General features: G+C 45.7%; 1 protein-coding gene across 1 annotated transcript in view; it reads left to right on the top strand.

Moving 5' to 3' along the window:
* LOC306844174 (neurexin-3b-like) overlaps positions 1-12,780 on the top strand; it is a 329,450-nt gene that overhangs the window by 285,477 nt on the left and 31,193 nt on the right. Inside the window, exon 16 of the mRNA XM_079376125.1 lies at positions 2,618-2,789. Within this exon, the coding sequence (XP_079232251.1) occupies positions 2,618-2,789 (172 nt within the window). The remainder of the gene's footprint in view (positions 1-2,617; positions 2,790-12,780) is intronic.

The following is a 12,780-nucleotide window of genomic DNA, read 5'->3' as shown; positions in this document are numbered from 1 at the left end:
ATCTACAGTATTCCTAGATTTTCAACCAGATACAGGGATCACCACATAGTACTAGAACAAACACATTTGGTGCAAAATGATTCAGAACTATATGAATACAGAACTGCAGGGAGAATCGAACTGGGTTTCAGACATCGCAATTGAAAAGTATCGAATTATAGCCTAAACATTTGCTGTAGAAAGTTTGAAGGCTGTTCTTTGCACTACGCTTTGTTTATACTGATGATGATGGTTGCATATGGTTTAGTCCCTTGCCAAGAGATCAAGGTACTGCGCTCCTGTCTGCAGGCTGCCACAGCGATAAAGGCTTTCTGGGAGAGATTTGATGCCTGGGGCTGACTTTTTGTTGGAGCCATTGATCGGAGGGACAGAATTGGATTGTGTAGCTTATTACTGGTGTCAGCGAACATTACATGGGGGAGAGATAGAGCCCTTCTTCATCGGTGCAGGCCCCTGCTGCAACTCAAATTACTTTTATCACTCTTGGCTACGCTGGTACCACCCACGGCGGAGAAACACCAGACATTATGCTCTCCATCGCAGCGAAATTCTGCAATAACCTTCTAAATGTTTGCCGCCATCTGTGAGACATCAGGTATTATATCAGAGAAAGTGCAACATTCAACAAGCATCAATCTTGTGTGCTGTTTCCTTTCTAATGAAAAAAACAATATAGTGTGTGCTGTCTTGCCATAATATGTTAATGCTGCTCAATATCTTGAATATAGGAACTGAAATTGACTATAATAGTGTAACAATAGCGAGTCATAATTTCCATCATCATTGTAAATGGTTTTATTTTCTTTAGAATATAATTTACTTTTACCAGCACATTCTCTGTAAAGACAATGAAATGTTGGCCAATGCAGTGTAATTGGAAATGTCAGTCACACCAGCCTGGATATGCAAGTAGGGAACCAAGCAGGACTCCAGCTCTGTACTAAAACTTAGTGAGCTGCCTTTTGTTTTCTGAGTGAGTGATTTGGAACACTTCAACTAATGCAACAACTCCATGTGCCACACAATTGTGCTCCTACAGATTTGACCTGATTTGATTTCTGTAGAGTTTGGCATCAGCATGTTGCTAGGTTAACGTCATGATACTCTGATAAGCATTAATATACATAGCACACAGCAATACTGGTAATAGTTTATTTTCAATTTTTCTCTAGTTACCTTTCAGTATTTCATTAAATGTTTTTTTATACTTTTATTTACATTTGTATAGTCTTACACACCATCTTATTTTTATTTTATTTTATTTTTTACATGGAGCTCACCACAATGCCTTCTCTGAAAAGGATGCAATATAGGCTGCCTTAGAAACAAGGTATCTAAGGAGGCAGCATACGTACATTTGCATCTAGAGTGCATTAATGATGACTTAAAATACTGCCTCAGTAGTAATCTCTCTAGGTTTTAGAACTGAGCATATGTTGCTTCTGGTAGAGAACAGGTGAGCTAGAAAGAGATGCTTCAGAGAAATCTGTAAAGCCTCCCGACTCACTCCCATTTGTTATCATTTCAGTCCTCGCAATGAAAACTGTCTGAACTAGGATATCTAATAATCAGATGGTGCTGCCCAACCTGCCATTACTTTATGGGAGTTTGCAGATCTTGAGTTGTGCCAGGCATAGTATAGCTGGAATCAGAAAGCTTAAACAGACTCTTAGATCAGCTTGTTGTGTACTGCACTGCTATTCTTGGCTGTAATGGAGAGCACAAACAGTGCATATCAATGTAGCATTCTCCAGTTTTTGGTCTGTCTTCACAAAATTAACATTCATCATACACCTCACATTAAAAACATACCATGCACCTTACAATGCACTTTAATTGTCAATTGCAGTAGTTGTGCTCTCACCAGCAGATCTTGGGTTGCGTTCATTGAAATTGGAGCACGCTGAGAGTCTTGGGAAGCCCTCAGAAAACATTGAGGAACAGTGAAAGTTGGTGTGTGTGGTGGCAGATTAATTTATCACACACTTCAGTACAGCACATCCATGTATTTATTTACCTTCCCTTTTGTTTGAAAAAATGGCTTCCTCTGTGCCATGCCTTGAGGACAGGTAATAACACTTTCAAGAGGCCTGGTGGGGTTTAAAGCAAACGACATAAGACAAGAATTGCACTCCATCAAGTCTGGCATGCCTCAAAACCCTTTCATGATAGCTATGTGAACATGAACTTGGAGTGAAATTGGCTTCGCGAATAGTGCTAGCAGACTGTCCAAAAGACAATGGAGCAAGTTGTCTTAGTTCTCCATCAGGGAGTTATGAAGAGTCCCCAAACAGTAACCATATGGGGTACATATGTGAAAGGTGGAGGAGCATATGTTTGTGAATTTGCAGTAGGTCGGTACAAAGCGCATTAGTCATCGTTACGTGCATGTCCCACATTTCTTATCAACTGGATATAAAAAATGCAGCAGTCTTGGCATCCACATCAGTTTGCGTGCTCTCATTGGCAACATCGTTGCAGAGGTTTATAAAAGTGGATCACTTTAACATGCAAATTTTTCCTGTTATTTAAGCTAGCACCTTCATCCTTTTACGCTGAGTTGAATCAGCCATTTGGTGTAGCTCAGCTGAGATTGTTTGTGTTGTTTCTATTCCAGGAAGAAGGAAAGGTGGGCGTAACGTTCAACATTGGCACAGTGGACATCAGCGTCAAAGAGATGACTACAGAAGTCAATGATGGAAAATATCATGTTGTGCGCTTCACAAGGAATGGGGGAAATGCCACCTTACAGGTGGACAACTGGCCAATCAACGAGCACTTTCCATCAGGTAATATATAAATCCTGCTAACTACCCGAAGTAAAGTTTCTCAGACAGAAGTGAGTTTTTACTGTTAAACCCACTGGATATCATATGCTCCCAAGGAAATCAAGGGTTGGTAGACAAGGAACAACATAATTTCCCTGCCCATGTAATTTATAATCTGCATGTTTCAAAGCATGCAAATTTTTAGAAATGGGAACAGGTGTTCATAATTACAACAATGATCTTCTTTCTGCTGAGGGAAGGGCATAGAAGAGAAAAGCACACTGCAAAGAAGAAAGCAAATGCCACTTAGTTCTCGATCAACTTGGCTTGCGTTGCTTTTTTAATTGTCCTCTGAAACGTCCATATGTGGGAGTAATCAAGCCTGGGCACCTGGCCTGCGTACAATGGCAGGCCAAGCCGTTGCCTTTGTCCCTGCGATTAGCGCCATGACATCTGGCCAGCTGCTTTTGAGAGGCTTTGAAAGTTAGAGGGAAGAGCGGGGCACAGGTTTAAGGCAGTATTGTGGCAGCTACATCAGCTCTGGGAGAATGAGCCCCGGACCTCTGTGTATCTATGACTCCCAGACTTAGGAAGCCAGCAATGATGGATGAATACAAATGAGTTCATCAAATGCAGCAGAGGTTTGTTATAGAAACTCAAGCGTTTCCTACACTGAGAAATAGGGCGTGCTGAAATACTGCCCTCAAACGCTATCGAAAAAAAAAAAACTCTCAAAAACCCTTCACACTCAATTAATTTGGGTTCTGTGTCCTCCACTTTGATGTCTCTGTTGCTTCGCCGCCCTCCATGGGATATCTGGCCCCTGCACTTCTCGTCCAATTAGAGAGCAGCTCTCGTCAAGCTGTATTCAACGGCAGGTCTTTCTAAAGTGAGATAGCCTTTAAAATGGCCAACATGCAGGCGGAGGGGGCAGGCAGAAGGACACAGGCTAATGCTGTGCTCCCTATTCAAACTGGTTCTGTTATGGACACTGACAAAGAGCCAGAGATAGCATGCCATTTTCCTTATGGACTATTAGCCACTCTCAGAGCTAAATATAACACCTGAAATGTCCTAAATTACCAAACTCAATACATGTAAAATTTGTGCATTGAAAAATAAACCTGCACAGTGACGGGAGGTGTATGGAGGCTTCTGTTGAAGCTGTTGCATCACTCAATCTCAAATTAGTCTCAGACACATGATGTAATGATATAATGATCTAATGTGAAACATTCATTCAGTATCCTAGCAGTATTTTAAATGAGGAGATATTTTTTACACAGATTGCAGGATATCTACAGAATCGCTGTGAATCTTGTGTTTACTTTGTATCCAGAGTGTAAACCATAAATGTGTCATAACCTTGTTGATATGAGAATGTTCTGTGGTGGAAAAAATAAGATATCCAACAAAATATTAGCGAGGATAAATTGCCATATTAACATGACTCATCAAACAGAAAAACAGTCTGAAAGAACAAATCTGAACTATTTTTTCTTATTCAATCAATTTACATCTGTCAAAATGCATGTGTCATTATGTCCGTTTGTTCCTTCCATCCATAACACATCTATCTTTCTTGTTACTGTAGCTGGCTAGTGTGCTACATTGTTAATCTTACTATGGTATACTATATGTTTAATTCAGCCTGCATTTATTACACAGTTGTCCAGTTTATCTAGATATACATGCCAGAAAAAGAAGAAAATCTACTTTTGTCAATATCGAATACTGAGTGTGCACTGTATTGCAGGATAAAGTATTCCACACATTGTGATTGGGTTGTATACTGTTTTAAACGTATATGCCCATTCATGTAGAAATTTGCATATTGTGCACAGCATGCAAAATGTTCCTTGTTTGTTTGTTTCTCTTATTATTTATTTCACTCTGGGCCACTGGTGGAATTCTGGTTAAAACAGTACAGTGCGGCTAAATTCCAGTAGGTCCAGTAGTAGATCGTCAAGACCTATTTCTCCCATGAATTCAATGATATTAATGATGATATATATTGGCCTCCATTAAACCTCACATCTTTGCATCAGACAAGTACTCAATATTTAAAGGGCAATGAATGTGCTCCAATTTTCATTAAAGCTTTGTCTATGAAGTGATTTAGTCTTTTTTTTTTAGATCCTTGACTACCTTCAGCCATCATTCAATTGCAGATTTGGTAATTCTCTTTTTTTTCATAGGCATACACACACTCAAACACTGATAATACGCAGGACATTCATGTTTGTAATTTGACAATTATTGATTTCAGTTCCTGCTCCATCTCTTGAGTAATTACAGGCTAGGATTCAAACTCATAGACTGAATAGCACTTGAAATGCTTCACATCGGTAATGCTGAATCACTCAATATACTGCTATCAAATTCATGCAGCTGTGTTGCCATGGCATGGGATAAGAATTTCCAGGGTAGCCACGATCCCTGAGCTTATTCATATGTTCTAACCAAGCATGATTGGATAAACAATTGTTGGGTCAATGAGGAGATGTTTAATGATATTTAAGATATATAAAGTTATTTGAACAATAAGAAGTGCACATAGTGCAGGGCTAACCAGAGTGACACCAGAGAAATACAATTTTGTCATAATACACAATACATTTGAGCTGCTGTTAAAGGTGCTGTATGTAATTTTTTGACTGTTATAAAGCATAAAAATATTGTAATATGTTTGCAGATTAAGGAAACATGCTACGTTCCCATACTACTTTCTCTGAAAATCAAAGCAACATTTATTTATTCTATTTAATGTGTTCCCTTCCAGGAACTTCGAGCTGCGTCGAAACGCATATGGGAACGCCTTCAGCGTGACCAGGCTCTGAATATGATGTGTAATCAGTCAAACAAGGGCGAGGCGTCACGGGCGGGGTGACGTCACGACCAGGAAGCATATAAGCACGTGCGGCGGAGCCGGCTTCAGCTTTTTGTCATTCAGCGAAGCGCTCTGTGTGTGTCAGTCTTATTTACTGTTGTTTGTCCTAGTTTTAAGTGGAAAGCATTCAGTATCATGCCAAAGCCAAGGGCAAGCTCAGGGGTGAAGCTTTCAGACCACGTTTTGAGTCGTGTGTGCATCCTTGCCCTCGCTATATCACGAGCGAGGACACACACGATTTTTGCGTGGTCTGCCTGGGTGCGGAGCACGCAAAATCGTTCTCCGCACCCAGAGGGCTCTCTTCCAGAGCAGAGAGCTACTTCTACACAGGAGCCTTCCGTTTTCCCCGATCTCCTCACCGAGGTGTCGAGATCGCGGGTGAAATCTTTTCGTCCCGGCCATTCGTTCCCGCGGGAACTGAAAGAGCGCGGGTATGCGGCGATGCCGCGGGTTGAACAGACGCTTGCGAGCTATCTGTCTCCCTCTACGGCATTGCCTTTGAAGGCTCCTGCTCTGCTTACAACATCTTTGGTGGGCAGAGGGTATGCGCGCTCTCTAAACTCAGGTGGCTGCTGGGCGGGCGCAGCCTCCTCTGCATACCAGCTCCTCGCGCAAAAGGTCCTGACGGGCGAGCCCCAGGACCGCGGAGGGCGACCCCTACTGGGGTGGAGTGGCTTGCACCGCGGCACTCGGTGACCACTTCACCTCGGTGCCCTCCAGGGACTTGTCTGCTGACCCTGCCACTGTTCCAGGGCACAGCCGGTCCCAGCGAGTATATTTCTCAGGTTTGTCCGCCCGGCAGCGCGGAGCCGAGAAACTCGCCTCAGCCGCCAGATTACGCGTCTCATTCCGGTGCGCCGCATCGAGACAGCGGTCTGGCCGCTTCTCTGAACCCAGAGGTCAGTCTCGAGAGACTGATTCCCTTAGAAGATCATTGGGCAGCGAGCTGCCGAATGTGTCTCTTTGGGTCCTGCCTTGCAGGGTCTGGTTCGTTCAGAGGTCCTGACGGGTGAGCCCCAGGACTACGGAGGACGACCCCTTCTGGGGTGGAGCGGCTTACACCGGGGCACACGGTGACCGTCTCCCCTCGGTGCCCTCCAGGGACTTGTCTGCTGACCCTGCCGCCGTTCCAGGGCACAGCCAGTCCCAGCGAGTATATTTCTCAGGTTTGTCCGCCCGGCAGCGCGGAGCCGAGAAACTCGCCCCAGCAGCCAGGCCACGTGCCTCCTTCCGGTGCGCCGCTTCGAGACAGCGGTCTGGCTGCACCAGAGGTCAGTCTCGAGAGACTGATTCCCTTAGTAGAGCATTTGACAGCCTGGCAGCGGCTGCCGAATGTGTCTCCTTGGGTCCTGCAGACCGTAGCGAGAGGCTATCGTATTCAGTTCGGCGGGCCACCCCCGCCGTTCTGCGGGGTTGTTATGACTACGGTCCGCCCTGGGCAGGCTCTGGTTTTAGAACAGGAAGTTGGTACTCTGCTGAGGAAGGAAGCCATCGAGTTGGTTCCTCCTCACGAGACCCAGTCCGGTTTCTACAGCCGGAACTTCATTGTTCCGAAGAAGGATGGAGGGCTGAGGCCCATACTGGATCTGCGTCTACTGAACCGCTCAGTCAGAAAGCTGAAGTTCAGGATGCCTACTATCAAGCAGGTCGTGACTCAAATCAGGTCCGAGGACTGGTTTGTCACGATAGATCTCGAAGACGCATATTTCCATGTTTCCATCCTTCCTTCTCACAGGACGTTCCTGAGGTTCGCCTTTGGGGGCAAAGCGTACCAATATCGGGTTCTTCCCTTCGGCCTAGCACTTTCACCCCGCACTTTCACCAAGTGTGTGGATGCGGCACTGGCCCCGTTGCGGCTTCAGGGCATCCGCATACTCAATTATATCGACGATTGGTTGATCCTCGCTCAATCAGAGCGGTTGGCGGTTCGTCCGTGGCCGTTGTGTCCGTGCCTTCGACATGTGGAGGAATCCTTGGTTCTTGTCCCAGGGCCCGGTGTTGGGAGCTCCTTGTCGCCGCGTCTCGCTAGCGACGGACGCTTCCCTCACCGGTTGGGGTGCGGTCATGAGTGGCCACCCTGCCCGCGGTCTGTGGAGAGGTTGCCACCTGACGTGGCATATTAATCGGCTAGAGATGTTAGCGGTGTTCCGTGCACTCAAGCACTTCCTCCCAGACCTGAGAGATCACCACGTGATGGTGCGCACCGACAGCACGGCAGTGGTCTCTTACATCAACCACCAAGGAGGTCTGCGGTCGCGCCCCTTGTACAAGCTGGCACACCAGATCCTTGTGTGGTCCCAGGGCAAGCTCTTATCTCTGAGAGCTATGCACATACCTGGACATCTCAATGTGGGAGCAGACATCCTGTCGAGGCAGGGGCTGAGGCCCGGGGAATGGAGGCTTCACCCCGAGGTGGTGAAGCAGATTTGGGGTAATTTCGGCCAGGCCCAGGTGGACCTCTTTGCGACTCAAGAGTCAGCACAATGTCCTCTCTGGTTCTCGCTGACCCCTCCAGCTCCTCTGGGACTGGACGCTATGGTACAGACGTGGCCGAGGCTCCGTCTGTACGCCTTCCCCCCGATCGCTCTGCTCCCTGGAGTTCTGGTGAGAGTGCGCCGGGACGAGGTCAGTCTACTGTTAGTAGCACCGTTCTGGCCGGGCCGAGTATGGTTCTCGGACCTGATATCTCTCCTCGACGGCACTCCGTGGGAAGTGCCCGTCAGGAGGGACCTCCTCTCACAGGCCGGGGGCACCGAGGTGCACCCTCGCCCGGAGTGATGGAAGATGTTGGTGTGACCCCTGAGGGGGCACAGCTCATAGCTTCCGGTCTGTCAACCGAGGTTGTCGAGACCATCCTCCAATCCAGAGCTCCCTCTACGAGGAAACTGTACGCCTTGAAGTGGAGGCTCTTCACTTCTTGGTGCGGGGACCGCCAGCTCGACCCAGTCAACTGCCCCGTTGGTGCAGTACTGGAGTTCCTGCAGGCCCGTTTCTCCGCAGGGGTAACCCATTACACTGTTAAGGTCTACGTGGCAGCTATTTCGTCATACCACGCCCTTACCGGTGGCCAGTCAGTGGGTAGACACCCCCTGGTTACACGTTTCCTCCGCGGTGCGCTCAGGCTGAGGCCTCCGGTACGATCTCGTCCCTACGTGGGATCTGGCTGTGGTTCTGGAGGCTCTGTGCAATGCACCTTTCGAGCCCATTCAGGAGATAACTGAGAGACTCCTCACTATCAAGACCGTTTTCTTATTGGCTATCACCTCTCTGAGGAGGGTGAGTGACCTTCAGGCCCTGACTACGGCCTCTATTCACTTTGCGCCCGGTTCGGCGAAAGTATTCCTCTACCCCCGCGTGGGGTATGTTCCGAAGGTCCCATCGGTCGTTCCACAGCCGGTCGTACTGCAGGCCTTCTGTCCTCCTCCCTTCGGGGAGCCAGACCAGGAGAAGCACAACCGTATGTGTCCAGTGCGAGCACTAGACGCATACATCCACAGGTCCTCCCTGTGGAGAAAGCGGACCAGCTGCCCGTGTGCTATGGTCCGCCTAAGAGGGGTCTTCCTGCTACGAAGCCCTCCTCTTAGTAGGTGGATTGTGGGTGCCATGGCTTTGGCATACGAGGCCTCTGAGCTCCCCCCGCCGGTGGGAGTCAGAGCGCACTCAACCCGAGGTGTGGCGGCCTCCAAGGCCTTCTGGGCAGGTGTTCCATGCAGGACATCTGCAACGCAGCTGGGTGGTCCACGCCCCTGACTTTCGTTAGGTTCTATGACCTCGACATCCGAGCCACTCCCAGCTCCTCTGTCGTTTCGTCCTGACACCAGGCAGGGACTTGTCAGTCTGGCGGCGTTGGTATCTCGTTCCCATATGCGTTTCGACGCAGCTCGAAGTTCCTGGAAGGGAACGTCTCAGGTTACGTATGTAACCATGGTTCCCTGAAGGGAACGAGACGCTGCGTCGCGTTGCCACACTTCCGGCATCCCTGCCAGCGCTTGCTTCATGACTTGAAGCTGAAGCCGGCTCCGCCGCACGTGCTTATATGCTTCCTGGTCGTGACGTCACCCCGCCCGTGACGCCTCGCCCTTGTTTGACTGATTACACATCATATTCAGAACCTGGTCACGCTGAAGGCGTTCCCATATGCGTTTCGACGCAGCGTCTCGTTCCCTTCAGGGAACCATGGTTACATACGTAACCTGAGACGTTTTCAGTGTCAACTAATTTGTTCACTGTTAACTAATTTTGCAACATAGACACTATTATTAAACTGAATGAAATCAACATTTATCCTACTGTTCTCAGTAGAGCTGCTTATAGCTGAATTACACTTATTTCATAATGAATGAACTTTACACAGTTATTGAAACTGAACTGAACCAACAGTGAACTAAATGGAGCTAAATAATGACACTATTGTCTTGCTACAGCTGCTTTACAGCACAATGTGGATTTGCCTAATTTTTGAAAATTGGTTCTTTGATTCTGTTGCTTTCCTGCTTAATACTAAAGCTGCTTTGAAGCAATCTCTGTTGTATAAAACATTATAAAGATAAATGGGACTTGACTTATACAAATTTTGCGGTGCCATAGACTGCTACATGAGATCAAGACAACAAAGTTTACTTAAAAGAGAGCTCTATTTTATACAGGACATTCATACACACTGAAAAGTTATTTTTATTTGAATGAGACTTGCATTTTCCATTCGTGTGACAATAATAATGTTCAGCTGGAATTACAAAGTTGAAAGTGTGGCTTCAGTTGATGGGGTCTGGGCATTGTGTGTCTGTTTGCGCTGAAGAAACAGATGACAACGATAAATTAAATGTAGCAACAAGGTCAAACTCCTCATTGGAGAAGTTGGGACTCTTTCCATCAGGGCAGGTTATTAGTAATTCTTTGGCAATAGATTTAAAAAGTGATGCTGCAATCAATGACGTTACACTCTACTTTCTTGAATGATCAAAGTGAATGTTCTTTAACTCTTCCATTTGTCCAGCAGACTTAAACTCATAGACTACGTCTGAAATTGAATGGGCATCTGTATCCAGACAATAATTACAATGGGTTCTATTAACTTATTCTGTTTACTTGCTCTGTTTGTGTGAGGATTGTGCCTGGTATTGTATAGACAGGTGATATCAGCAGGGCAATAGTGTGATAATGTAAAACTATTCATTGATGTCCTGTTTTAGAGGCAGTCATATGCAGATTTACTTACTTGAGCCAGTCAATGGAGACAAAGATACGTCCTACAAACAGCTGAACAAAACATGCATTATTCTGCGATGTGTCCAGCGAGAGCCTTATAGCCAAGGTTAGATTGCTTTCCAATGAGGAACAGAAACTTCTCACTTCTCACCAGTACAATAGAATTCATTCGCACATTCTTTGTATGCTTTCGTATGCTTTCAGCATCTGCTGATGGCCCCCTACCGCAAATCTCTGGCGCTGAAACAGAACATAGTGACACCATGCCAGCATTTGTTTTGACTAAAGCAGTGCCATCTAAAGGGAGTGATTCAGATATTGTTCTAGAGGGAAACCTACACAAATGTGCTGATGGATGGGAGAAAACAGACACCATTGGCTTGTTGGACATTTCTCACAGATTAGAGCTCTTCTGTTGCTCTGAGCTTTATGGATGGAATATGACACTCTAGGATTGTGTTGTGCAGTTAAGCACTCATACTGGGATAAGATATACCTTATTATGTTTTATTTTTCAAATAGGTGCAGTCTGGCACAGTGGTTAAAGATTTGGGCTAGTAAACTATGCAGAGTTTGTCCACAATCTATGACTATTGTGCATCTGAGGAGATTAACAGAAGAATATATATGTATATATATATATATATATATATATATATATATATATATATATATATATATATTGTGACAATATTTTTCATGATAACTCTAAATAAATTTTCAGAAAAAAGTAATGTTACATTAAGTAAAGACTTTACTGTCCTAAAAACAGGTTTTGGTTCATGCAAACAAACAAACAAATAAATAAATACATACATAAATTATTATTATCAGAATAAGAATCTGAATCAGAATGAGCTTTATTGGCCATGTTTACACATACAAGGAATTTGTTTTAGTGACAGAAGCTCCATAGTGCAACAGAGAGACAGCAACAGGACAGGACACTAAAGAATAATACAAATATCCAAATAGTCAATGTACAAAACAGCAAAAATACAATATATAATATAGACAGTTATGTGTGTACAGGTCTGATTTGTACAAATTTGAAATGAAAAAAAATTGATAAATAAAAAAGTAAGCAAGTGTGGTGAATAAATAATAGAGTTGTGTGTTCCGTTTTTTATTGTCAGGTGTTCACAAGATGGATTGCCTGAGGAAAGAAACTGTTTCTGTGTCTGGTCGTTCTGGTTCTCAGAGCTCTGTAGCGTCGACCAGGCAGTAACAGTTCAAAGAGGGAGTGTTCTGGATGTGAGGGGTCCAGAGTGATTTTACCAGCCCTTTTGCTTACTCTGGATGAGTACAGTTCTTGGAGAGTGGGGAGGGTTGTACCAATGATTCGCTCAGCAGTCCGGACTACTCTCTGTAGTCTTCTGAGGTCAGATTTGGTAGCTGAGCTGAACCAGAAAGTTATTGAAGTGCAGAGGATGGATTCAATGATGGCAGAGTAGAACTGTTTTAGCAGCTCCTGTGGCAGGTTGAACTTCCTCAACTGGCGAAGGAAGTACAACCTCTGCTGGGCCTTTTTCACAATAGAGTCAATGTGATTGTCCCACTTCAGGTCCTGAGAGATGGTGCTGCCCAGGAATCTGAATGACTCCACTGCAGTCACAGTGCTGTTCATGATGGTAAGTGGAGGGAGTGCAGGGGGGTTTCTCCTGTAGTTCACAGTTCATCTCCACAGTTTTGAGCGTGTTAAGCTCCAGGTTGTTAAGACTGCACCATACAGCCAGCTCCTTAACCTCCTGTCTGTAAGCAGACTCATCACCGTCCTGAATGAGGCCGATCAGTGTGGTGTCGTCGCAAACTTCAGGAGCTTGACAGAGGGGTCTTTAGAGGTGCAGTCGTTGGTGTAGAGGGAGAAGAGCAGTGGGAAGAGAACACAGCTCTGAGGAGTTCCAGTGCTGATGG

Source organism: Barbus barbus (genome assembly GCF_936440315.1).
Source record: "Barbus barbus genome assembly, chromosome: 24".
NCBI classification, from domain to species: domain Eukaryota; kingdom Metazoa; phylum Chordata; class Actinopteri; order Cypriniformes; family Cyprinidae; genus Barbus; species Barbus barbus.
The sequence above is the reverse complement of the archived record's forward strand: the minus strand, read 5'-3'. Positions and strand labels throughout refer to the sequence as shown.